The sequence below is a fragment of the Heloderma suspectum genome, chromosome 4 (assembly GCF_057233095.1).
Source record: "Heloderma suspectum isolate Gila_16-S chromosome 4, 16-S_ref, whole genome shotgun sequence".
Lineage (NCBI taxonomy): Eukaryota > Metazoa > Chordata > Lepidosauria > Squamata > Helodermatidae > Heloderma > Heloderma suspectum.
In genome coordinates this window covers 197,573,330-197,601,037 of record NC_139461.1, presented here as the reverse complement: position 1 = coordinate 197,601,037, position 27,708 = coordinate 197,573,330, and the positions used below count along the sequence as shown (strand labels likewise).

The following is a 27,708-nucleotide window of genomic DNA, read 5'->3' as shown; positions in this document are numbered from 1 at the left end:
TTGAAGGTGTCCTCTATTTGAAAGGCCATCTATTCCAAGGCCAGCCAGTTTAAAGAAAATTAACTGTAACTAGGAAGAGCAGGGGCCTTGAAGCTGCCCATCAACTGTTAACAGCACCTAGAGAGGAGACTGAGCAGGCATACAGATGACCTGGCCACAATCTTCCCCACTGTGGTGAGATGTATTTCTATTTAAATTATAGTAATTATTTCTAAATGTGCCACTACATATATGCCTTAGCATATGAAAATGTTATGCGAATCTACTCCCTCTTTTGTCAACTTTTTGGGTGATGTATTTCCTCTTTGGGTGGGGGGGCGGTGAGGAGGCCTTCACATCAGTATGTCCTTGATAACACCATCTGGAGCATAATGCAGCCTCAAGCTCACAATGGAAATGGGACAAACTATAAAACAGTGCTAAAATAGAACATATTCTGAATCAAGATGGGAAATCTCTCCCATGACTGCTTTAAACACAATGTTAATCCGTCGTTCTCTTTATGACATACCAAAATGATGGAAGAAGCTATACCTAATGTTACAGAAAAAGCTCAGATGCATGCTTTTTTATTTGATTCCCTAAGAAAGAAAGCAAGGGAAGTCAATTTAGACTTGTACTAGTTGTTCTTTTCTTTCTGATGAATCTGGGTTTTTGTCTTCACCTCACAAGAACCAAACTGGCTCATCCTGTAAAGTTGTTGTTATTTTATGATTAACCCATCCAAGGGTTTTTAAGCAGAAGTCACTATATTTTCCAACTGCAGTCAAGGATATACTGCCAGCTTTCAGTGAAAGAAGTCTGTAAGATGCATATCAAAAATAACATTAATGAGCTACGAACGCCAAAATTACAGGAACTTATGAAATTGGTTAAACATAAAATACCATTAAACTGTTTACTGAGGCTTCACAGATATACTGCAGCTAATGAGCATTTCTGCTATTTAAATAAGCCCAAATTGAACACACATTACATGGATACATAATTAGTCATGGCAGTCAAGCACACACTGTGTCACTTTTAAAGCTTTATTTGAGGAATCTTTTCCATTTGATTTGTTTTGCTAATTAAAATATTTTCTGTCTTTCCAATATATCTTAATATTACTGGGGCTTTCCCCCCCAAAGTGGTCTATAATTGGTTGATGCGTTCTTATTTGTGTACGTTTGACACAAATAGGCAGTTTGAACTGTAATGTAGTATACAAAATTATTTTGGTTTCTGCCTTTGTCCTGGTGTCGCTTGGTAACATTTGTGAATCATCTGCTCAGATGACATTGCTACAGGCAATGCTAACAACCTTTCATGTGCTACTGGAACACAATGCAGTGAACTGAAATGGGAATCCATGAAGCAGTATCCAATGGGGCCGCTGCTCTTACACCGTTCCCATGGTGCTAGTGTAAGTGGCCTCTAGTGCAGTGGCAATAGCGTAAGCTGGCATGATGCATTCCCATCACAACAGCTTCTGCTATTAGCATTCTGATAGAGATCGCTTATGCCAGGGCCATGTCAATTACATAAATGCAGTGTCCCTGCTGGATACTGCCCACTGTTTACCAATAGCTGCATCAGAGCCATTTCTCCCATGGCTTCTTCCCAGACTGCTCTGGTAACATGGGAGGTGTGAGATGGCGTGAGGAGAGCCATATAGGCATCAGAGGCTGGATCCAGGAGAGTGGTGTTTCAGTGCAATATCTGCTAATATTTTTAAAGGGTGATGCATACATGCCAATAATCAATCAATCAATCAATCAATCATACAATCAGTGAGATTATTGTGATATACAAAGATCCTTTTGCTCATTTGAAATTTCATCTTCATGCCCCACGCCACCCAATACAACAATTTCTCTATTTCTGACATGGACAGTGGAAATAGGCAATCCTGTTCAGTTCAACATGCAACAGCCTATCCCTTTTATTGTCTCAACTGCCCAGCATGTATTTGACCATACAATCCTAAGAAATGTTCTTTCTGAAGCTGAAACTAAGCTGGACCTGGCTAAGATTGCCCTGGATCTCTGATTCTTGGATTTGTTTGTTTGTTTGTTATATTTTGATCCTCACTTTCTTCCAAGGTGTTCAAGGCAGCATATATGATGTTCCCACCTTTATCCTCACAGCACTCCTCACAGAAAGATAGAAACTGGCCCAAGATCACCCAGCAAATTTTTATGGCTGAGCAGAGATTTCAACACTGGTATAAGATATACTTTCTAGCTGCTGCCAACTAGCCAAGTTCCTTGCACACGGGTGGAGTAATGTGTGTAGTCTTCTTGGGCATTATTATCTAATTATTATTTGTATTAGTATTAGTATTAGTATTGCTTCATTATCTCTCAAGCCAATCTACTTTACAGGGTGTTTGGATGAAAGGGAAATAACCCTATGTATGTCACTATTTGAAGAAAGGCAAGATAAAAATATAGTTAATAAATAGTATCACTGACTAAAGTTTCCCTGCTTCCATCATCCTTGAATTGCAGTTCTCCTACCATTACAAAGTGTCCATTAAGGGTTCGAGAAAATTATATGTACCTCTTATCCTTAGAAGTCTTAAACTAACTCAGCTGCTTTGGATTCAGTTACCTGGAGAAAACGAATATAGCCTTGGCACTTCGCAAATTATTTCCGTGGACTTAACCAAATGCATGCTTTGTTTAGTTTATTTTAGCCTAGCGTTGTGCGAGCAGTGGGACTTTAAGGGAGAGTAATCACTTCTGATCCTGAAAGTGACACAGTATTTCCAGTTTTAAAATTAGCTGCTGAAACATGCAAAACAGTTTATTTTCCTTGTATTTTTGTCTAAGCCATCAGTGCCTTATCTTAGCATTCAGGATTTCAAAATGTTTTGTGCTTGGCATTATCAGTATTAGCAGCTCTATGTGGTGTTCATATTAATTTGTCATAATAACATTTTGTTGACTATATAAAAAATGAGATACAGAGTCTAATTATTACTTCCTTCCAATGTACTTTGAGATGGTGCCTGTGTCCAATCCATTTCTCTTCTCTCCCCTGCACCCACTGCCAACCCAGATTCCTTTCTCAGTTTCTTTAGTCATGCCAGTGGCCATTATCCAAAGAAACTATATATGCACACAGTCAAAATCTGCTCAACTAGCTGATGCTTCCCTTGATTTTTTTTTCACTGTAGCAGTTCCAAACTGAAGAGTCTAGCTGTTTTAAAAACAGTTAAAGTGGCTTGCCTCTTCCATTGCAGGATCAGCTGCTTTAAAAACTTGAAAGAAAGGCTTGGCATTGCACCTGCATATAGGGACGTATGAGAATTCCATGGTGGGGGGGAGTGTGTGAAAACCTGATGGATTTTATCTGGATTTATCTGAAAGCCTAGTGGATTTCATTCCATCCCCTCCCCCCCCCCTTGCTGGTGTCAGCTCAATCTGTAGTGAGTCCTCCACCCCCTTTGCTCAGGAAGTGCAGAAATGGAAGATGAAACTAACAAGTTCTTTGACAAGTACAGAATATGGCTCTGCTGGGCTAAATGAAGTAGTGTGTGAAGAGGATGAAACTGACAAGGATATTTCAAAGAGGGGAATATGTCTCTGTGGGGCTACAGAGTGGACAGGTGAACTTGCGATTGTGCACACTTGTGCAAGATGGCTAATAAAAATATATATTTTTAAAGAATTATGACACCATTTGTGCAAATTTCAAGAATTTGCACAAGTGGTGGAACCTGAAAAAAAGTACACAAAACATTTCTGGGATCAGAAAAAAGAAATCCTCTACAGTTTGTTGCAGCTTACCTGAATGGAAATGCTGTGGTATCCTGTTGGGCATAAATAGAACAAAATTCCCAGCATCACACAGCCTTACCTGCATATAACTTTGATGGATCATGCTATGTCTAGAAAGCGTCACTTACCTTTCTTCCTTCAAATGCCCCCTTGAAAGCCCATTTTTTCAGGAAACTGTTATTTGAAGCTCTTTCACCTTACTTGTCTGTCCCCCTGTTGCCACTGACAAAACTCCACCCCCATCATCCCCCCTCCCTCCTTGTTCTTTTCCTCTGTCCCAGTATTTAACCCATTGCTGTGGAAATTCAGAATGGGAAACCATGAAAACCCAGTTTTTTCCTATAATTATAGTTTTGACTTTACAGAGGGTTTCCCAGGGAAAAATCAGAGCTGCTTGCACTCATCTCTTGTAAAAACAGAACACATCTTTGACACTGTTCTATGACAACTGAGAAATATGCTAGCAGGTTTCTCTTTTACATATATGACAGCACAGCTACATCAGTTTAATTGACCTTAGCAATCTGCATCTGTGTGTAGTATGTCCTCAAGGGATGCTAAAAACACTCCCAACAACAACACCCTCTTTTATGTTGAGAGAAAAATCTGGGGGCCATGATACAGTAAGTCGTAAATTTTAATGCAGGATAACAAGATGTGCTAAAATAATGCCTACATCCAAATGTGCCTTACTATGAAGGTATACCAAGGAGCTAGTTTTTCTTTAAAAAATATACAACTTATAATAGAGAAAATTACATTTAAAAAATAAGATTTTTTTGTAATAGGAGAATAATCTTCAATTTTATTACAATTTTACAATAGGGTCTCGTTGTTTCCTGATTCCATTTATTATATCTATTATTTATCTGCTTATTATGTGCATGCCTTATTCTTTTCTAAGGAGCTCAGGGCAACATATGTGCCCCCCACCCTCATTTTGACCTCACTGTCCTGTGAGGTAGGTTAGGTTCTGAGATAATGGCTGATCCGAAGTCACCCAGAGATCTTTATAGTTGCAGGCCAAAATGGACATTACTTGAAAGACATAGTTTGCAGCTATGTCCTTCTTAAATTTTATTCTAAAGTAGGTGACGGGAACACAATCCAAAGCAGAATCCTAGCAGGGGGAGCTTTAACCCTTCCCCCTGCTATGGAAAAATAGAAATTGTAGGTGCGGGATATGAATGAGGCCCATAGCAGGGAGGAGGAAAGGTTGAAACCCCCTAACTCCTATGTTAGGGTCTTGATCCGGATCACCCCCCCTGCTCCTACTCTAGAGTATAAATGAAAAAAAGGCATTTCAAGTAATGTCTGTTTCAGCCCTGAGCTGGGTTTTAAAGCTAATCCTGACATTATTCACTACATCACACTGTTTAGATTACTTAAAGAAGAGGGTGATTCTCGTTCTATATGTTTGTCACCAAGCTATCATAAGGATAAGATAGAGTCAACTTGCTTTGTAAGCTGTTGAAATTGGCCTAGTTTTCAGAAACAGCAGGTAAAGGGATAAAGCTGCTTCTCAACTGTATTATTTCGGACTGAAATCAGTGAAAGTTCCTCTATACAAAAACCACATTATTTGCACATAGAAAGCAAGCCTCTCAGAGAAAAGGGTTTTCTCTGAAGTGTTTGTGTTATATGTGTACAGAATGGTCTGCAATTCCAGCCATATGTGTGTTGGGACCAACACAGGGCAATGGGTGGCCAAATCCTAACCCAGACCAGAGGATGTGTTCTCTAACTTAGGGTCCCCAAGGTCAGCAACTTGAACTGGAGTACAGTAATTCCCCTCCACTCCACCCCGGAGCCTAGTTCTGACATTCAGATTGTTACACTTAGTCAGAAGCACAACAAGTCCCCAGTGTCGCCCCAATCTACATGAGACTGGAGTCCTGCTCCACTGGCCTTCACTTACCTCAAAACTATCCTAGGAATGGCATTGACAATTAGAAGGCCTTGCAGGAGGACTTTCTGACAGATCTTCCCTAGCATCTGGAACACTGAAATGGCAGCACCCTAGATGCCAGGGGGTCTGGGAAATGTAATTCTCCAAGGCACCTAATCTCCATACAAGGGACACCATTCTCCTGGAGAGCTCAGTTTCCCAGGCTCCCTGTTTCCTAGATGCTACCAATGCAGTAATCAAGACACCAGAGAGGAAGCGAGGCTTTGCAGTAACCTTCCACCCACTGCCAGGGCTGCCAATAGGTGTGTTTTAAGGGACGAGAAGGGGCTGTCTGCAGTGGCAGGGACTTGGTGTTGGAGAAGTCAATCCATGCAAAGCCCAAAGTTAATTGTAAAGATTTCAAAAGAGAAAACCCTTACTTTTGTCATTATGAGCTCCCCAATGTTGCACTTTAGCACCATCACTCAGCAATAATGCACTGGACAACAGAAAGAGACCAAGTTCCTAGGATTTATACCAGGCCAGCTCAATCCAGAGATTTCATGCTACCTGACAGTCATTGGAGCCAATACTGTTACACACACCCTTGTTCCCTTCTGTACCTCAAGAGGGCCCCAAGGCCTGAAAATATACTGTCTACCGTTGCTCTCTAGGCTAGGCCTCAGGTTCTGGAGCTTGCAGTTCAAGCCTGCAAGTCCCAGATAATATGCCTCACTTTAACTGTTGTTTTACTTATTGGTTATATATCTGTGTCATCTATTTGTTCTGTCTCTCCCCGCCCCCACACTTTTCTTTCAATACAGTAAAAGGGGCTCTGCATCCTCTCAGGTTTAACAGATGGGGCCTCCCTGAAGTTGATCTAGAGACCATGCAAACAAGTGAGCCATGGATTTTCGCAGGAGGTGACATTAGTGGACTGGCCAACACTACAGTGGAATCTGTGAATGACGGAAAGCAAGCTTCGTGGTACATGCACCGATACATACAGGTGAGACTTCAGTGGTGTCTTCTCTGGCTTTATCTTGATTTCACCCTGTTGGGTACAGATTTCCTCCCCATTTCTCATCTTATTAGGTTGTCTATACTCATAGAACAGTTCAGATGTAATGTAATTCCAAGATCATACATGCAGATTGATAAGTTACAAGTCCAACAATAAGTCTGACAACAGGGTTATTGATGGAAAAGGTTAGATAATTAAGAACTACAGGAGCATCAGACATAGGCTGATAGAATTTTGCCAAGACAACTCACTGTGCCTAACAAACACTCTCTTCCAACAACCTAAGAGACGACTTTATACATGGACTTCACCAGATGGTCGACACCGAAATCAGATTGACTACATCCTTCGTAGCCAAAGGTGGCAGACATCTATGCAGTTGGTAAAAACAAGACCTGGAGCTGATTGTAGTTCAGATCACAAACTTCTTATAGCACAATTTAGAATCAGACTAAAGAGAATAGGGAAGACCCACAGATCAGTTAGATATGAGCTCGCTAATATTCCTAATGAATATGCAGTGGAGGTGAAGAATAGATTTAAGGGACTACATTTAGTAGATAGGGTCCCGGAAGAACTATGGACAGAAGTTCGCAACATTGTTCAGGAGGCAGCAACAAAAAACGCCCCAAAGAACAAGAAAATGAAGAAGGCAAGATGGCTGTCTGCTGAGACACTGGAAGCAGCCCAAGAAAGAAGGAAAGCAAAAGGCAACAGTGATCAGGGGAGATACGCCCAATTAAATGCAAAATTCCAGAGGTTAGCCAGAAGAGATAAGGAATTATTTTTAAACAAGCAATGCACGGAAGCAGAAGAAGATAATAGAATAGGAAGGACAAGAGTCCTCTTCCAGAAAATTAGAAACATTGGAGGTAAATTCCAGGCAAAAATGGGTATGATCAAAAACAAAGATGGCAAGGACCTAACAGAAGCAGAAGAGATCAAGAAAAGGTGGCAAGAATATACGGAAGATCTGTATAGGAAGGATAATAATATCGGGGATAGATTTGACGGTGTGGTCAGTGAGCTAGAGCCAGACATCCTGATGAGTGAGGTTGAATGGGCCTTAAGCATTGCTAATAATATATAATAATATAATAATAATATATAATAATAATAATAATAATAAGGTAGCAGGAGATGATGGTATCCCAGCTGAACTGTTTAAAATCTTGCAAGATGATGCCGTCAAGTAGGGATGTACGAAAGTCACTTACCTGGTCCTGCAGCTTGCTTCACGGTGGGGGGGAGGCACTTCGGTTCTCCCCCTGAAGTTCAGGCCGGGCGGGGAGGCGCCCCGCCTCGCCTGGCCGAAATTCAGGCCGGGGGGGGAGGCGCCCCGCCTTGCCCAGCCGAAATTCAGGCCGGGGAGAAGCGCCCTGTCTCCCCGGCTGCGAAATACAAAAGTAAATTAAAAAAAAAAAAAGCCACACACACGTGATAGGCTACGTAACGATTTACGTAGCCTAGCACGGTTAGATTTCCAAAGTCAGCCGTGATAGGCTACGTAAATCGTTACGTAGCCTATCACGGGTGACTTTGGGGGAAAAAAAAGCACGTATGTAAATGGCGGCGCCCATGGGCGCCGCCATTTGCATTCCTTATTTGGGCCCGGGTAGTCTACGTAAACATTTGCATAGACTACGGTGAAAATAAGGGCAACTCAAATGGAATCCATGGGGGGGCAGGGGGGCAGGCCGTTCCGCCACGGATTTCGGGGGGCTGAATGCCAGTGCATTCGGCCTCACTGAAATCCATGGCAGAATTCTCCGCCATCCCTAGTAATGCTCAAGATCTTGCAAAGTAGACTCCAGCAATTCATGGAACGAGAATTGCCAGATGTACAAGCTGGGTTTAGAAAAGGCAGAGGAACTAGAGACCAAATTGCCAATATCTGCTGGATAATGGAGAAAGCCAGGGAGTTTCAGAAAAACATCTATTTATGTTTTATTGACTATTTTAAAGCCTTTGACTGTGTGGATCATAACAAATTGTGGCAAGTTCTTGGTGGTATGGGGATACCAAGTCATCTTGTCTGCCACCTGAGGAATCTGTATAACGACCAAGTAGCAGCGGTAAGAACAGACCATGGAACAACAGACTGGTTTAAGATTGGGAAAGGAGTACATCAGGGTTGTATACTCTCACCCTACCTATTCAACCTGTATGCAGAACACATCATGCGACGTGCTGGGCTTGATGAAGCAAGGCTGGAGTTAAAATCACTGGAAGAAACATTAACAATCTCAGATATGCAGATGATACCACTTTGATGGCTGAAAGCGAGGAGGAGCTGAGGAACCTCATGATGAAGGTGAAAGAAGAAATTGCAAAAGCTGGGTTGCAGTTAAACCGAAAAAAACCCAAGATGATGGCAACCAGCTTGATTGATAACTGGCAAATAGAAGGAGAAAACGTGGAGGCAGTGACAGACTTTGTCTTTTTAGGCGCAAAGATTACTGCAGAAGCTGACTGCAGCCAGGAAATCAGAAGACGTTTACTTCTTGGGAGGACAGCAATGACAAATCTTGATAAAATAGGGAAGAGCAGAGACATCACACTGACAACAAAGGTCCGCATAGTGAAAGCAACGGTATTCCCTGTGGTAACCTATGGCTGTGAGAGCTGGACCATAAGGAAGGCTGAGCGAAGGAAGATAGATGCTTTTGAACTGCCGTGCTGGAGAAAAATTCTGAGAGTGCCTTGGACTGCAAGAAGATCAAACCAGTCCATATTCCAGGAAATAAAGCCAGACTGCTCACTTGAGGGAATGATATTAAAGGCAAAACTGAAGTACTTTGGCCACATAATGAGAAGACAGGATACCCAGGAGAAGATGCTGATGCTAGGGAAAGTGGAAGGCAAAAGGAAGAGGGGCCAACCAAGGGCAAGATGGGTGGATGATATTCTGGAGGTGACGGGCTCGACCTTGGGGGAGCTGGGGGTGGCGACGGCCGACAGGAAGCTCTGGCGTGGGCTGGTCCATGACGTCACGAAGAGTCGGAAGCGACTGACAGAATAAACAACAACACAGGAGCATAATGGCAAAGGTTATAGTAAGTTAAAAGTGAATGTTGCTGGTGTATGTGTGATTGCTGTAATTTTTAATGTGATTTTTATGTTAACCAATGAAAAATCCTTTTATTCATCTATTCTGATTTCCACCCAAAGGGGATACAACTAATGCATAATACACAGCATAAGACACCTTATTCAGGTAATTGGAAAAACAGCTTATAAATATTAAAACCACACAGCATTGAACAGCGTGGAAGGATATTTAAAAAACAGGAATACTTTTGGCATTGTCACCTGGAGCAGAGATTATTATGTATAGGGTATGATCACATTAGGGGCCGCGGTGGCTTAGTGGTTAAGACGCTGAACTGCAGACTGGAAGGTCGGCAGGTCAGCAGTTCGAGACCCGAGTGCCACGTGACTGAGTGAGCTCCCGTCTTCAGTCCCAGCTCCTGCCAACCTAGCAGTTCAAAAGCAAGAAATTGCAAGTAGAGAAATAGGTACCGCCTCGGCGGGAAAGGTAACAGCGTTCCGTGCACCTCGGTGTTCAGTCATGCCAGCCACACGACCACGGAAGCGTCTTCGGACAGCGCTGGCTCTTCGGCTTAGAAATGGAGATGAGCACCACACCCTAGAGTCAGACACGACTGGTTGGGGACACCTTTACCTTTACTTTTTATGATAACATTGGCATTTCCTTAAATACATAGAAATATAAGACCTGCACAAAGAAAGCTGTCTATCTGTCAGATAAATCTGACAGTCACACAAGAGACCACAAGAATGAGGCAAGAGGGTCCTTGCTTGTGGAGAGAAGTGTATGCAAGTAAAACTCATATAAGGAACATGCTCAAGGAGGTGAAAGAACAGTTCCTCTGACTGGGACTGTAAGCAGCTTGCATATCCTGCTCTTTACTAGTTCAGCGTCCTTGAAAAGGCCATCCCGGGGTGGTGAACAAGCTGTAAGACAGATGCAGTCTGTAGAACACAGCAGATCATAAAAATGAGGCCATTCATACAAAAAGAAAAGGAAAGAGAAAGAAATATTGTGGGCTTGCTTTCTCAACTGTCTGTGACCAATCAGTTCAATTTTTAACTAGTCAAGTTGAAAAGCATAAATATTTAAATATTGAATGGATATTTAAATGGGGAGAGGCTTTAGTTTTTGTAACTCTAATGATAGTTTCCTTAAAAGTGGGTAAACACTTCCTGTCATTCTGTACCCAAAATAGGTCCCATCTCTATCATGGTTTGTCATTACTTTGCGACCATGTCTTTCATCCCAGATCGAGAACACTGTTTAAGCAATATCAGCTTATGACAGAGTTTTTTCAGCCAGCGCATAGCTAACCGTTATGTCCTCTATGCATTGGATTAATCTGAGCCATCTACTAAGCAAATCTCCAGTAGGTAACTAACTGGAACAGTGGTTCTCAGTGTGTGAGGTGGGTCACTCTATAGAACCATGGGCAGTTGCCAGAGGACTCTGAGGCATCTCCCTGTACATTGACTGAGTCATTGTAAAGAACACCAATCAACCTAATGCTTTACCAGCTATATTTATATGCTGAGATTTACAAGAGCAGGTTTTCCAGCTTTTTATACCATAACTCTTAAACCATGTGATTGGTCCATGCAGTCATACATTTTGTATTTGCCTTGGGAATGGTGCTTCTCTTGCCTTGCCTTTTAGGTGAATACAATAGCCCATAGCACTATGTTCCTTCCCTCTTGACCTCAGAACTGGCCTTCATGTGGGAAAAAAGTTGCACCTATTTTCTTCATTATTGTAATAGAAAATTATTATATATTCCCTTTTGTTAGAGAATTCCTTTACAGAACCATTTGCTGTGGAATGAAAACCACACTTTTGTGTCAGTCAAGAGAATTTATTTGGGATATGATAAAGCAATATGAGCATATGTATTCTGGCAGCATATTACTTTTACGTATCCATTTTACAATGATGGCATGGGAGTCACTTTCCAGGAACAGCACAAATGAAGACGTTTCTTTGCCATTTCCTGAAGGGTAGCCATATTAGTCTGTTGCAGCAAAAACACGAAAGAGTCTAGGGGCCTGTTAAATAGCTTTAAGGTGCCACAAGGTTCTTCACTTCGCCATGTACTTTTAGAATACAAAATGGAGGGAGAGACAGAGGAGGAGTATATAGAGTAAAGTGTGGGGAAGGTCTGAAGTTGCATTGAAAGCTGAGCAGATTGAAGAAGGATGTGTGCTAAGTATGTGTGTTGTAGAGGGGTGATACTGTATCATCCTCATTTGCCGAGGCAACAGGGGATAGAAGAGGAAATGAACTGGTGTCAGTTTGCTGAGTTCAAGGAGTAGGCTGTGTGGGTAATAGATACAAAAGGGAAGGTAAATGAAGTTTTGTGACCCTTCAGTGGCCAGGGAGCCAGAAGTCCAATAGGTTCAAATAAGTAAATGTGTAACACTTCTTGTGAAATGAGGCTGTTCCCACTTGCTTTGGGGATATTAGCTCAATTCTTCTGGCCTCCAACAAGCCTTTGTCATAGTCCTGGTGTTGGCACTCTTATTCAGAAGTGGTGATCATTCATGGGGAGAGAATGTCCAGTTGTTCCTTACACTTTTTTCCCTAACCTGAATATTGGTAGTACATGCTTCTAATTCTCAAGAGAGAATTCCATTTTATTTTAACAAAACAGTTACCGAGCAATGTGACCAGTTACCATGGGGGTCGGGGGGTGAGGGGAGAAAAGTCCCATTTGTATTCAGCCAAGGTAAAAGAAGGAGCTGAACTCGAGGCTGCAGTAAGAAATCAGCAATGTTATTTTGTTAAAATGGTTCGGATGATGCTGTGTTGCTTATCGCTCATAGGGTAATTTACAGCATCTAGATCATGATCTTTAAATTTCTTCACCAACTCTAGCTCTGCTCATTTCAGTGGGGATTGCACTGAGTGCTCTGAGGCAAAATACTTATGCGGAATTAGACCCAATTGCCTATATGCCATCAGTCTATGTAACACTTAAAAAAAATCTTTATAAGAGCCTCTATCTACAGTACTTTAATCTAGGGACTTTAGAGGAAAGTAGATTTAAAAATAAGGAAGAAATAGGTGCTATAATGCTGCTGGGGTTTTGCTAAGATAAGAACATTGTTATATACATGGTGGAATTTGCCTCAAATTGTACTTTTGGGGAGAAAGTATCCATCAGAATATTCCAAATAACAGATAGTGGGCTGCCAGTAGATCCAAAGATATTTCAGTTGAGTCTTAATTCAAATTAGCGAAACCTTTCAGAATAAAAAGAGCCATTAATATTTCAGTTGAGGCTAGCTGCTAGATGTGTTATTGCAGATATTAAAAAGAAAAGGGAGGTGGGAACATTTGCAGCACAGCAATAATTGCAATGGTGGCATTACCGTGATAAACAGTGAATGTATGATGGTAGGCTAGCCAGACGTGTGTTTACTACATTACTAGTAGCCAGGACATTGAAGCACTTCAGAGGCTGAGCTGTGTGCCAGGCTGTTGGAAGACAGCAGGTTCTCAAACCACAGGCTCCAGCTGTGGGGCGCAGGCATCTTGCTCTCTGTGCTACCATCATAGCTGCTCCCTCCTCTGGTAAGCTGCCTTGCTGTGCTTCAGCACCACTGCTGCAGATAGCCAGAAGGTGGGATCTGGATCGCTTCTTCCCATGTATACCTCCCGGAGCACTGAGATGGTCAACTGAAGCCCTTCTCTGAGGACCTCCACAAGCTGAAGTACAGCAGGAGGCCACAAGAGGAAGGGGTTTTCGGTAGTGGTCTCTCGGTCAAGAAATGTCCTTCCAGGAGAGGCTCACCCGATGCCCACCTGGTTGGTGCCTTTTTGGCATCATAGACCATGTTAACTTTCCCCCAAGCCCGTTTTAAAAGAAAACCTCACGGTACTTGTAATTCCTGGTATTACACTGTGTTCTCAGAATGGTTGTTTTTAGCTCTGTGATTTTAAAGGGGGGGATTATGTTAATTTGGCGTCTGCTAGGATTTTTAGTCTTGAATTTCTCCTAATTTGTTTGTACGTCACCCAGAGAACTAGGGGGTGACTGATAAATAGAATGAGTGGATAAATACGTAACAAATATTGCAGCTGCCAGCTCAACTGGGGTCATGTGACACAAGGGGATACTAGGGCTCCACCTGATCCTATTAGGCTACCAGTGGTGCAGCCAGATAATTTTTGAGTCCTGGTCTTAATGGTCTTATGGGCAGCAGGCCATTCTGGACAGCTGTTACTTCAGTTGTGAAGCACATGGCTCACATTTCTCATCACACACCCAAACCACAATTCCATGCTTTACCACTGCTTCTGCATTACTGATTACAAATAAGTTAGAATAATAACAAAACTGTTTGCCAACCCTGATTTAGATATATATTCTGAGTATGTGCATATTAAACTCACTTAAATCATAGCAGCAGCATGACTGCAGGAATAAAAAGGAATTAACTTCTGCTGCCTTGATCACCTGCCACTCTCTGGGGGACCATTTGGGGGCTGGACGAGCCTGGACTTTGCACCACTGGAGAGTGCTGGCTTTGGCGAAGGTCCTCAGTCTGAACAACTTGCCATTCAGTGTCAGAATGGCAAGTTGCCTGTCTGGATGCCTCTCTATGCATATCTGCTTGACTGCCTGCCTATCTGCTCCCCAGAAGGTTCCAGACCACCAGCCTTGACTGAAGGAATTAGTACCAATCTCATCTTAATCCTGAAGTCAATAAGTGTCCTTATGGGAGCCTCCTTTGCTCACAGCTATTAGGCAAGCCTAAGACCAGTCCTATATGAAGACAATATATCTGCCTATCTTTTATGTGAAGGTTACACTGACAATTCGGGATGTCAGAGAAATCCATTGTGGGGGGTGGAGTTTGATGAGTTTTCCTAGGTTTCCCCCTCCCCCCACTTTGTTCTGGTTCCCACTGCGGTGCCCAACTCAGTCTGCAGCAAGTCGGGCCAGTCCACAGATTTTCCAGGCAGTTTGTGCATTTTTCCCCACAGGTTCTGCAGTTTGCATAAATTTCTGAGCAATTTGTGTAGATTGCTTGGAAATTTGTGCAAATGGCAAAACCTACGAAAAAATGGGCAAAAAGGTTCCCAAAGTTCGAGGAAAATCCCGCAGCTCGGCTTACAAGCCCAAGTCCAGTTGTACATGCTGCAGAACTCCATTGAGTCAGAAGAGAACCAGATTTCCAAGTGATGGATGTCCGTACTGATGATGTATGTGAAGGTTTCTTAGTACAGAATTTCAGACCCCTTTCTCACAGTGCCATGTGTGTTGTGTTCAGTAGCAACATATCTTGCAAGTATTTTCAGGATTTCTCCCCAAACATGCTTTTACGGTGATACAAGACTAGTATGCTGGTGTTTAAAATCCCAGTCAGCGTTAAGACTAAAAGTGGTGACCCAAATTTCCATCGGGCTCCAGAGTGTGGACCCAGAGCTCTGCATGATAAGTGGCTGCCCAAATTGTCTTGAATGCTGAGGAATTTGCACACAAACACATACATTCAGACAGACTGACTGATCAGCATGTGGAGCACTCTCCAGCACTGATGTCCCTGTGCATCAGTGCACCCAAATCAGGACAAATCATGGTATAGATCCTCTTCTAATATATGGATTATTAGACAACTGTGGGCTGATTCACACTGTATCTTGCGGACATGTCCGCCATGGGTACACAAGTTTCTCGCTGTGAATATCACAGTGTATACAAAGCATAAAAAGGATATGTGTGGACACTCACTGGAGAGCCAGTTGGCTATTGTTGCCTAGCATATGTCCACCATATGTTTACAGTCATATTATTTATCACACCTATACCCAACCTTTCCTCTGAGGAACTCAGTGTTCTTAGGCAATCTCCCATCCAGGCACTTTAGAGGGCCATCAGACCTGCTTAGTATAATCCATCAGCCTTCAGAAGATTATTTGGTCATCTCGCTTCTCACTTTATGGTGTTCACCATGGCAAATACCTGGCAAATATCTCTGCTGAGTAAAGGATGAATGAGCCCTTTGATTCTAAGTGCATCATTTTTTCTTCCCCAAATGCCTTGTTGGACCTGGATCTGCACAATAAAGCACATGCTTCCTTTGGAATTGGAATATACTAAAAGCATTGGAGGAAATCCGACAATTTGTAGCTTGTCAATTGGAATTTTAGATCAAGCTTAATATTAGAGTGTTTCCGTTACCCTTTGCAGGTTTTGAGGGAGCTTATTCGACCTTACCGTCTCACCATGAAGCTAATGGGAAAAGCCTCGCAGCAATCTTCACAGGAAAGTTTCCAAATGTCAAGTGTCATCTTTCCAGCTGCTAGATGAATGGGTAGCCATGAGGCATTTATTTGGGTGTGTGGTCTCAGTACAATCTGGTTGCTGTGGCGGAAATTACTACAATTTGGCAATTGCTTTGCCAGTATTTGGGCCACTTGCAATTTTAGTTACTGGAATTGGGGGCATTATGTGGCAACAGTTGTAATTTAGAGGCAGGTCAAGACTTCGGGTTTTGTGTGTGTTTTTTGTAGGGCTAACACATTGCTCCTTCTGCCTTTTTCATCTACCTTTCATCTACATCTTCTACATATACATGTGTACATTCCTCTGTGGTGCTCTGACTGTTGAGAAAAATATAGATTCACGAAGCAGATTGGCATACTCTTGAGTATGCAAGATGGTAAGGCTTTCAGCCTGCCAATTTTGTTAAGTTTTATTTGTGGTTTTAGTTTATAACATACACTTAGGATGTGCTCCCTATACAGCAGTATAGAAACTATAGGCCATTATTGGAAACTGCTACTAACAACTCTTGTGCTACAGAGTATTCCCACTGACAGCTAGGATCAAAGCTTTAGGGGGTGGGCAGCAGGCCCATACCTTCACACAGGTGAAGCCACCTGTTGAAGATTTCCAGCCAATCAGAACAGAGTGCTATCTCTGAGCCCTTTTGGGACCTTCGGAGAGATTTAAGTCTCCCTGCTATGAAGTGGCGGGCCACCCTGGAAGGGGCATCCCCCTTTGGTTTGCCCCTTCAGGATGCTGCGAGGGTGCCTCTTATTTTCTCTCTCTTCCTTGGTTTGTTCACTTTCTGCTTGTCTATTGATTACCTGTTCTGTGTGACTGGGGTGCCCCTGCATGAGAGCAGGGATTCCCTGACAACAGCTGTACCTACATCTCATTGTTTGCCCACCCTGGCTGAGAGACAGGGGATAGGGGCTTCATGTGCCAGAGTTGCTTCTTCTGCCCAGGGTGGGAGGCTGTGGTAGTTAGAAGCAGAGCGAGGGGGGAGAACTGCTTGCCACAGTCCAGGTGAGACATGGAATGAGCATGAACTAATGGAGGTAGGTGGATGGCTAGGGTAGTCACTTTACTTGTTCTCTGTATTGCTTGGTTGGCAAGCCTGATGTCTTAGATGTGGCCAGTGGCTGGTTATAACCACAAGCTACAAACTGTGATTGTCTTCATTTGGCTGGGAGTGATTGTTGGATAGGGATGTCAGAGAATTCTGCCACGGATCACGGTGAGGCCGAATGCCAGTGCATTCGGCCCCCCGAAAGCCATGGTGGAATGAAGCCCCCCCCGCCCCGCGAAATGGGCCTGGAACGGAGCACCTACCTGCTGCCATCCGTGCTGACTTGCGAATGGTGGCCACATGTGCAGCCGCCATTCACTTCTTTAATGTAGCCGTGATAGACTATGTAAATACTTACGTAGCCTATCACGGCTTAACTAAGGGAATGCAAATGGTGGCAGCTACGGCGGCGGCCATTTGCGTTTCCTTTTTTTTTGCTGTTTTACCCTACGTAAATATTTACATAGGCTATTACGGCAAAAAAAAAAATGGGGGGAATGCAAATGGTGGCCACTATGCCATTTGCATTCCCTTTTTTCCCCCCTGTAAATATTTACGTAGGCTAAAACGGCAAAAAAAAGGGAACGCAAATGGCAGCCGCCGTAGCCGCCGCCATTTGTGTCCGCTGTATTTTTTGGTTTTTTTGCTGTGATAGGCTACGTAAATATTTATGTAGCCTATCACAGCAAAAAAAAAAACAGTGGACACAAGTGGCGGCGGCTACGGCAGCCGCCATTTGCGTTCCCTTTTTTTGCCGTTTTAGCCTACATAAATATTTACATAGCCTATCACAGCAAAATACAGGGATGCAAATGGCGGCTATGGTAGCCACCATTTGCGTCCCTGCAGGCTGCCCAGCGTTTGGATGTCCAGCTGCGGGCAGCCCCAGCTGGCGGCTCTGTGGAATCTCCGCGGAGCGGAGCCGGCCAGATAGAATTTCAGGGGGAGGGACGGAGCGCCTCCCCTCCACTGCGAATGTCACCCTTCGAAAAGGTAAGTGACTTTCGTACATCCCTATTGTTGGATGAGTGGAGTGTATGTGTTGAATGGTTGAGGGTATGTTTGAATGGTGGGTGGGTGCTGAGAGTGTGTGGGTAGTTCTGGTGTGGTAAAGATGTGCTTGGGAAGCTCTGGCACAGGGACCTCTGGAGGGGGCACCACTAATCCAGTGACTTGGGGCAGAAGGAGATATGGCAGGAGGAGAGGTTGGGACATCAAAGTAGAATAGGCCATAGGTGTTTATACATTTTCCCCCTTCTACCCTCCTCTAGCTCTCAGGTGCCTGGTAACTTATCCAGTGAGCCCTCCTATCTTGCAGTGCTGCTGTTTAATGCCAGGTCAGTCCACAATAAGACTGCACTCATTCATGATTTAATCATGGATGAGAAGGGCGACCTGGCATGTATCGCTGAGACTTGGGTGGGTGAGCTGGGTGGGCTTGACCTGACTCAGCTCTGCCCACCTGGGTACTTGGTGCCGTACCAACATAGGTTGGAGGGCCAGAGGTGGTGGGGAGTCACTGTGGTTCATCTCCATCACCAGGAAACCACTCCACCTTGGAGCAGGCCTTGAGGGGTTGCACCTGGTGTTGAGCCATATAGATAGCTGGCAGAAGCAATCTTGAGTGTGGTGTTAAAGGAATCCAGGATGGTGGTTCTGGGTGACTTCAGCTTCCATGCTGAAGCTGTCTCTAGAGTTCCAGCTTGGGACTTCATGGCCTCCCTGACAACCATGGGGCTGTCTCAGTATGTCATTAGCCCAATACATGAAGCAGGGCTCACCCTTGATTTGGTTTTTGTTCCAAGATGTGAGTTGGGTGTTCTGAAAATGTGGGGAGGGGGGTCCAAACAACCCCATTGTCATTATCAGACTATTTCTTGGTGAGATTTGAACTCCCAGTGCTACTTCCCTCTTGCAGGGGTGGGGGACCCATTCAGATGATCCGCCCCAGGAGACTGATGGATTCCAATGGATTTCTAAATGCTCTGGGGGATTTTCCAGTGGAGAGAGCTGGTGATCCATCTGAGGCCCTAGCCTCACTGTGGAACAGTGAGATGCAGAGGGCCATCGACTTGATTGCACCTGAGTGCCCTCTCCAGCGCTGTAGAGCCTGCTCCGCTCCTTGCTATAGTGAGGAGCTGCAGTCAGTGAAACAGGCTGGACATTGGCTAGAGCACAAATGGCATAAGACTCGAAGCAAAAATGAGTAAATACGCTCTAGAGTACATAATCATGCCAAATGCGTGGCGGTGCAGGCAGCAAAGAAGGCTTATTTTCCTGCCTCTATTGTGTCCTTAAGTAGCCGTCCAGCGGAACTCTTCTAGGTGGTCCAGGGGTTGTTAACCCTCTCCCTAGGACCCACTGTGACCTTTTTGCGTCGCACTTTGAGGACAAAATCGCTGGTCTCCACAGCGAACTTGATGCTGTTGTTAGCGCAATTCCAGTCAAGGTGTCTGATACCACCATCTGCCCAATTTTGTGGGATCAGTTCCAGTTGCTGCAGCCTGATGATGTGGACAAGGTGCTTGCAGCAATGAGAATGACCGTGTGCCCTCTCAATCCGTTCCTCTTGTGTCTGATAAAAGCTAGCCTAGGGGGTATGACTTCGTGGGTCCAGGGAGTGATAAATGCTTCCCTGTGGGAAGGAGTGTCCCTGCTGTCCTTAAGGAGGCAGTAGTGCGACCACTCCTGAAGAAGCCCACTCTGGACCCAATGACAACTGCCTCCCAGTCGCAAATACCCCTTTCTTAGAGAAGGTATTTGAGAATAGTGGCAAAGCAACTGCAGGTGCTCTTGGAGGATACTGATTATCTAGATCCATTCCAGTCTAGGTTTTGACCTGGTTATGGGACTGAATCAGCCCTGGTCGCCCTGATGGATAACCTCTATCCATCAGATGGACAGGGGGAGTGCAACCCTGTTAATTCTGCTCGATCTCTCATCGACTTTTGATACCATTGACCATGGTATCCTCCTGGATCGACTCCGTGGGATGGGTATCAGAGGCACTGTGTTACAGTGGTTCCGGTCTAACTTACAGGGCCGATTTCAGAGAGTAACGTTGGGTGACTTTTCCTTGGTCCTTTGGCAATTGTGCTACAGGGTGCCTCAGGGTACCATCTTGTCCCAAATGTTGTTTAACAGCTATTGGAAGCCGTTGGGAGCGGTCATTAGGGGATTTGGTGCTAAATGCCATCAGTATGCTGATGACACGCAGCTCTATCTCCCTGTGACATCTGAATCAGGAGAGGCTGTGCAAGTCCTGGATCAGTGCCTAGACTCAGTAATGGGCTGGATGAGGGCCAGTAAACTGAAGCTGAATCCTGGCAAGACAGAAGCCCTGTGGGTGAGGGGTTCCCGGGTCTGGGAGATAGGCTCATTGCCTGTTCTGGATGGGGTTGCACTCCCTCTGTAAGAACAGGCTCGTAGTCTGGGGGTACTCCTAGATCCATCATTGTCACTGGAGGCCCAAGTGGTTGAGGCGGCTCAGAGTGCCCTTTACCAGCTTCGGCTGGTTTGCCAGCTCCAGCCTCTCCTGGACAGGGATAGCTTGACCATGGTGGGACAGGCATTAGTAACCTCAAGACTGGATTACTACAACGCGCTCTATGTGGAGCTGCCCTTAAGGCTGGTCCGGAAGCTGGAGCTAGTGCAAAATGCAGCAGTTCGGCTATTGTCAGGAGCTGCCTCTTTCCATCATGTAACTCCTTTGCTGGCCGCCTATTTGCTACTGGGCCAGGTTTAAGGTTTTAGTACTAGTGTACAAAGTGCTAAACAACTTGGAACCAGGATACCTGAGAGAGCGCCTCCTTCCTCACCAACCTGCCCGGTCACTGAGATCATCAGGGGCCATGTCCCTGGTGGTTCCACATGGACCTGTATCCCAGCTGGAATCCACCAGGAAAAGAGCCTTCCGTGTGGTGGCCCCCTTCCTGTGGAATACCTTGCCTTTGGAGGTCAGGCAGGTGCCAACATTGTGTTGCTTTCGGCACCTCCTGAAAACACTGTTACTTCAAGAGGCCTTCCTTGAGTGATCAGCCGCGGTTTATTAAATTCAGAATTTGTTTCTTTTAAAATGTTTTAATTGTTTCACATGGTGTTTTATTCTTTTATCTTTGTTGTTCACCACTCTGAAATCTTTTGATGTAGAGTGGTATATAAATATTGTACATAAATAAACAAACAAACAAACACAAACCCAGGACATCCAGTCCTGACAAGAACCATTCCTAGTGCGAATGTTCTGTAGTTCAGGTTTCAAGCTCCTCTGCTACCCCTAGAATTCTGATAACCTGTTTCTATCATCAACAAGGAATTACTCTAGAAGAGATTGCTGTCTTTCTGGAAACGTAGCCATTTTTTTCCAGCACAGAAGGAGGTTACCTGGATTGCGGATGGCTGCACCTTGTTGCATCTTCACCCAAATCTGGTATCCTAAGGACATTTGCTTTTCAATATAATAATGTCAGCACCTAATCTGTACTTCTACCCTCAAGCTTTACAGTGATTTATGAATGATCCAGGGGAAATTCCAGTTTGTCAGACTTAGTGTGGAACACTATTGTCCTTAGAGAATCACCAGTATTCAAGATCTGGGGTTTCAAAAAGTCTTCTTGATGTTGTCCAGAAGAACATGTTTTGGTAGACATCATTTTGCTTGCATGGCTCATTGGCTGGAGCTGTAAAATGTTATATATCTTGTAAATGTGATATCTTGTAAACATGACATCTGATTATCTCTAAATTGTAATCAGTGACTGAAGAAACCCACATGATTTGCAAACAGAAACTAAATTCTTGTACATCCCTAAATGGAAAGCTCTTCCTCCTGTTTTCTAACTACCAGTGAATATAGTAATTGAGCTGGGATCCTCTAGAGCAACCTTTTTGAGCCTGTGGGCACATATGGCAATTTCAGAAAGTGTCATGGACACCACCATAAAATGGTTGCCATGGGAGGTGAAAGACCAGCCTGAACCCCTAGAGAGCTGTTTTCAATCAGAGAAGACAAAACTGAGCTAGACAGACAACCTGTCTGACCTTCTGAGAGGTAGAATGAGTTCTTCTCTTACATCTGTTGACTCCCTGGCTGTGACCTGGCACTGTGTCGCTTCCTTTTTCATGCACTTCCGTCGTTAGTTGGCGTGCAGCTTCTGGTTAGGGATGCAAGACAAATCTGCCGATGAGGCCATATTCCCAAGAATCCGACCTCCTGAACCTGCAGCAGACTGGCACTCCCTTGCCTGGTGCATCCACTGTAGTTTGTGGGATGGTTCTCCAGGCATCTAAAAGGCACAATAGGCTAATGGTGACCTCCATTAGCCTATCACATGAAAATTATGGCCATAAATAGCATAGTTTACAGCATTTGCAGCCATAAAGCACTTCCTTCTACGTAAACTGCAGTGTAAAATGCCACAATTTACATAGAAGGAAGTGCTTTACCGCTGCAAATGCCATAAGCTGTGCAATTTACAGCCATAGTTGTCCCACGATAGGCTAATGGCAGCCGCCTAGACTATTGTTCCTTTTACACAGCCGGAGAGGTGCCCTGTGAACTATGCAGGCATGCCAGGGCTCCATGGAAATCTTCAGGGCCCCAAGCAGCCCAGTTTTCCCTGCAGCGGACCCCCCCTCCCCAGACCGGATGTCAGGGGGTTTGCCCATCCCTTCTTCTGACATCTTCACTTGGGTCCTGACTTCAGCAAACTAGCTTGCAATTGATTCCAATTCCATTTATACCCCATGCATCACCCATTTGCTGGTGAGCTGCATTAACAAGTAACTGTCTTTGTCATATTCTACTTTTTAGCATTTTCTTTCATGTGGAGCTCACAAACAATAAGCCAGTGAATTAAATTTTAGACCATTTCCCTCATCTTCTGAGATTCTGTGTGTATTTTATTCCTGTATTTTAAGCAACTAAGATAGTTGGGAACTTAACTAATAATAAAGGGGCAGATACGTGCTTATATCTGGCAAATATAAGCTCCCATTGAGGATTCACCTCACTATAACTTTAAGGGCACTTCCTTTGTGTTGTGATACCTAAAATGTTCCTTCTTTTTCTCTTTCAGTGAATAAATAATGTGTGAGCCTTTATATCTGGTTGTCAGAATTTTTTTAAAAAAAAAAATTATGCAGTGTTGCCTCTTTCAGATATTTCTGAGATAATTTGAACATAAGTTATTGCGGTGGGGAAAGTGGTATTAATTCACATCCCTACGATAGACCAGTCTGCTTATTGTGCTTCCATAAGGTGAATAAGTGCCTGTCTTAGCAAACGTTCTTGAGTCACCTGAAGAATCCAGAGCCAGAGCATAATGTACTGCAACACAATACAATTTTAATATGAATAGTGACTTTCAAAATGCATCCCTGACTGACTGTAAATAATGCAATTACGGGATTAAATAATAAATAATAGATGAAGGGGAGCAATGGAAGTATAGGGAAGAAACATAGAAATCTTTTTTGGGTGAGATTGAAAAAGGAACTGGGTCAATAAGGTGCAGAACTGTACGGGGATTTTTGTTGCAGATGCTGGAAGCTACTGAAGAAAGGAGGATGCCGATGGGTGCTTCATTTTTAGAGAGACGTAGGAGGCAAATGCATTCATACTGTTTAGCATCCTTAGGAGAACAATCAGCAAGATGTAGATACAGGAGCAGTCAAAACTGTGGTGTAAATTTGTTCACTCAGACATATTGAGGAGCTCAAGGTGAGAATTGTCAAGTGGTAGACTAGACCGTGTCGCTTCAGACTGCAGGAAGGGGATCATCATTCCCTCTGTTTCCAATGTTCAGGCTGCGTGTGCCGTTGCTTATGTAAGCAAAATGACGTAATCTGTGCACAAGAGGGAGGTACCAGCAGGTTTGAAGGAGTACAAAAAATATTTAGGGGGAAAAAACCCTAAAGGGGGGAAAAGCCCACGAACAGCCCAATGCAGAGTGAGCATGCTGAGTGGGCACAGAATGCTGACTGTTAGGGAGAAAAGTGGGGAGGGGGGAGTGAATGGAGTGGCTGGAATCCTGAACAGCAGCAGTCCACGGTGCAAACTTTTGTTGCAGGTTAAATATACCCTTTAAGATATATATTTCATTACATGCAGAAAACTTGCACAGCCACGAAGAAGTGCAGGCTCCAGTTTAGGAGAACTGGCTGACAAAGAGTCCCTCCAGGTGGAAACATCCCCCACCCCAATCTGGAGGGCACCAGGCTGGGAAAGTCTGTTCTACTCCCTAATTCTGCTGCACAGCTAGACCAGGCCAATCAAGATCAGGCCCCATGAACAAAAAGAGGACAAACAAAGAGGCTAGGAAGCACACCTAGCAGGTGAAGGTCAGGCAAGATTGGTAGATCTCTGATAAGTTGCTCAGAAAATGAACCAGTAATGCAGCCTGCTCCAAGCTGGGGCTCTCCAGGCGGTTTGAACTACACTTCCCAGAATTCCTGACCACTGGCCATGCTGGCTGGGCCTGACAGGAGCTGAAGTCCAAAACATCTGGAGGACAACAGGTTGGGGAATGCTGCAGCAGTGAATACCTAAGGTTGGGGAAGGCTGCAGCAATTAATACTTAAGGTAGGGTGTGAGTTGATTGGCTATAACTGGGTCAGTTGAAAGCAGCTCCCCAGTATGGTTTGACTGCTGCTTTGGTGGAAACCACAGTTCTCTGTCCAGGACTCCAAGGTTGTGGTGTGTCAGCTGTAGTTCCCTCGCCTGGTCTGCCGGCTTAGTGAAACAGGCAGCAGGGGATCCCTGAATGTTAGGTCAAGATTCTTGGTGCCTGACCACACGCAGGAGGACTCAGACCTTAAATTTAAAGCTGGCTGATACTCTAACCCTTCTCACTTCCATGACTGTTCCAGTATGTGAGGGACGGAACTTCCTCATAATATACTGTATTCAGTACAGTTCCATGAGATTTGAAGGATTATTTTGGGACTGCTCTCCAGGGTGCCAGACAGATTGTGCAGCTGCCCACAAAATGACATTTTGTGGGAACAGTAAATACACACACACACACACACAGAGAGAGAGAGAGAGAGAGAGAGAGAGAGAAATGGAATCTGGATGTATAGCACTGACAGCCTCTCCAGGGTTGCTGGAATTCAAGGGTTCTGCCCATTTCAGAAATGTGACTGTACGGAACATAGTGGCATGGATCACCCTACTCCAGGAGTGGGGAACCCCAGGTCCGGAGGCCAAATCCAGTCCTCCTGGGGTCCCAACCTGGCCCTCCTGGGTTCCTCAGAGGCTCACATCCTCTTTCTGCAGTCCCATCCCCTTCCCCCTAACAACCAATACGTTGGTGGTTTCCTGGCTTTAGAGCAGTTTCCCCCCCCATTCTAAACCATCGGAATGCCTCTCCTAAGGCTTACTTGCTGTCAGTAAGAGCTTTATGCTACAATATGCTGGTATTTCTTAGCCCTGCCCCCTTTTGTCTTTGGAGCCAAGCCACCCACCACTGGAATGTGACCCCAGAGAGCTTATCCAAAATTGAATGTGGCTCTCAGGCTTACTGTCAGTAAGAGCTTTAAGCTACAGTAAGCTTCCAATTTTTTGTGTTTTGGCCCCACCTCCTTTGCCTTTAGCCACACCCACCACTGGAATGTGGTCCCCAAGACCTTCTAAGGGATTATCCACCCTTGCCCTATGCCTTTTGCCAGCCTAATGTTTCCCTATGGGGCATTAGGCTGGGGGTTCTACTACATTGGTGTTGGCCAACCTGGCGCCCTCCAGCATTTTTGGACTGCAACAACCATCAGCCCCAGCCAGCATGGCCAATGGCCAGGGGTGATGGGAACTGTAGCCTTAAACATCTGGGGTTATTCTACATCCACCAGATTTCTCAGGTCACTGCTACATATATATCTCAAAGTGATGGACCACATGAGCAGGAATCTTCATTCCCATAGTGGTATAGTCTTTGTTGACTAGCAACCAAGTAGAAAAATGCCTGTCTGTTGTTGTTTGGTCTGTTTATCTTTAAAAATTAATGGTAGAAATGGCTGGATGCAAACCCTTGCCCATAAGTGTTGGATTTATACCTCCCTGCACCATTTATTTTCTTTTGTGGCTGCTTTTTTTGTTTGATTTAGTTTTGTTTTTGTTCTGGGTTGCTAAGAATCCAGGAATCAGGCCAAACCTTCATTATACAGATTATTTCTTTTAGGAGCCTCTGTAGGAGTTGGATTTTGTTGAAAGTATTCTGTGGTAGAGGAAAATAACCCATCAGACTCCAGAAATTTTGTTTCATTTTGAAGTATGTGTGTGACCAAAAAAAGGTGAAAAGTAAGCAAAAGGGGAAATAAAGGGGACATCTTTAAAAGAGAAGAGCAAACTATTTGCAGCATAAAATGGGGTGGTGGTGGAATGACCTGTGGAAGGTTAATGTGGCACTCATCCTGCCTTGCAGAGTGACATTGGTCATGATGGTCTTTCGAGTCCCTTTAAACCTTGCCTCTCTGTCGGGCTATTAGAATTGCCAGCCTGTTGAGACTTTGACTCCCCCTTCAAGACCTTAGAGGCAGGGAACTGTGTAGAACCTCCTGCTTTACAGTTTTATTTTTTCTACTTGATCTGCCTGTTTGGAGGTGTCTTGCTTGCTGTATCGGGCAGAAAATAAAAGTGGATGATGGAACTAATGGAGCAGGGAGGGAGAAAGCATGACATAGAATTGTAAAGCTGTGGTTTGTTGTTACATGTATAAGCCACGGCAAGCCTTGGACTCACATGCTCCCCCCTTAGTGCACAAGGAGATGAGATGAGAAGTTTCACACTGTGGAACAAGCCACAGTTTACTGTTTGATCTAAATATGGGAAACTGTGGCTTGTGCAAGCTACAGTTTGTTCACAGACCACAGTATCCTGGTCTGGTTTGTGAACAAACTGTGGCTTGTACAAACTACAGTTTCTTGTGTTCAGACAAAAAGGAGATTGCTGTTTGTTGCAAACCACGATTGGGATCTCCTTGTCTCCTTTTGTCACACACAATGAAGAGGAAGGAAGGAGTGAAGAAGCCTAAGGATCTTGTGCATAATCACAAACTGGTTTGTCATTACATCTGTACTAAACTGCTGTCTCCAATCTCCTAAAGCACCAGACAGGTTCAGTCTCTGGGTTACAAATTGATACCCCCATTATGCTTACGGTCTCTGAGCCTGCTGAGGCCTTATATTTATTTATTTTCATTACTTGACTGGAGTTGTTTCATGGTATGTTTGTTATAATTATGAAAGCACAAAAATTAGAATATTTAAAAGGAAATGTAGGAGTGATTGTCTTCGTTCTGGTTAAGGACAGTTGTAAAGTGTCAGAAACTATTTCTTAGCCTAATTTCTCTTTGTGAGGCTAAAGTAAGTGAACCACCACATTGGAGCAGTGATGTGGAGCAGAAAATGTTGCTGAAAAGGAAAATCTTCCAGTGCTTTATTTTTCCACAGAAAATTTTCCATTTCATAAATTCATTAGTTAAAATGACTGTGTGCCACTTGCAAATGCAATAATGGCAGTTTCAAAGATGCAATTAATGTTTGTCAAGTGATTATCCTTAGCAACTATGTGAGAGAATACATATATGTTACTGAAATACCTGTGTGCCTCAGAGTGTAGTAGAACTAATAAATAGTGA

The 27,708-nt window shown here is 44.1% G+C and overlaps 1 protein-coding gene across 8 annotated transcripts in view; it reads left to right on the top strand.

The window, feature by feature from the left end:
• DPYD (dihydropyrimidine dehydrogenase) overlaps positions 1–27,708 on the top strand; it is a 761,638-nt gene that overhangs the window by 372,996 nt on the left and 360,934 nt on the right. For all 8 annotated transcript variants that reach the window (XM_084851877.1, XM_084851875.1, XM_084851880.1 and 5 more), the window contains one exon: positions 6,480–6,664. In XM_084851877.1, coding sequence (XP_084708003.1) covers positions 6,480–6,664 — 185 coding nt within the window. The remainder of the gene's footprint in view (positions 1–6,479; positions 6,665–27,708) is intronic.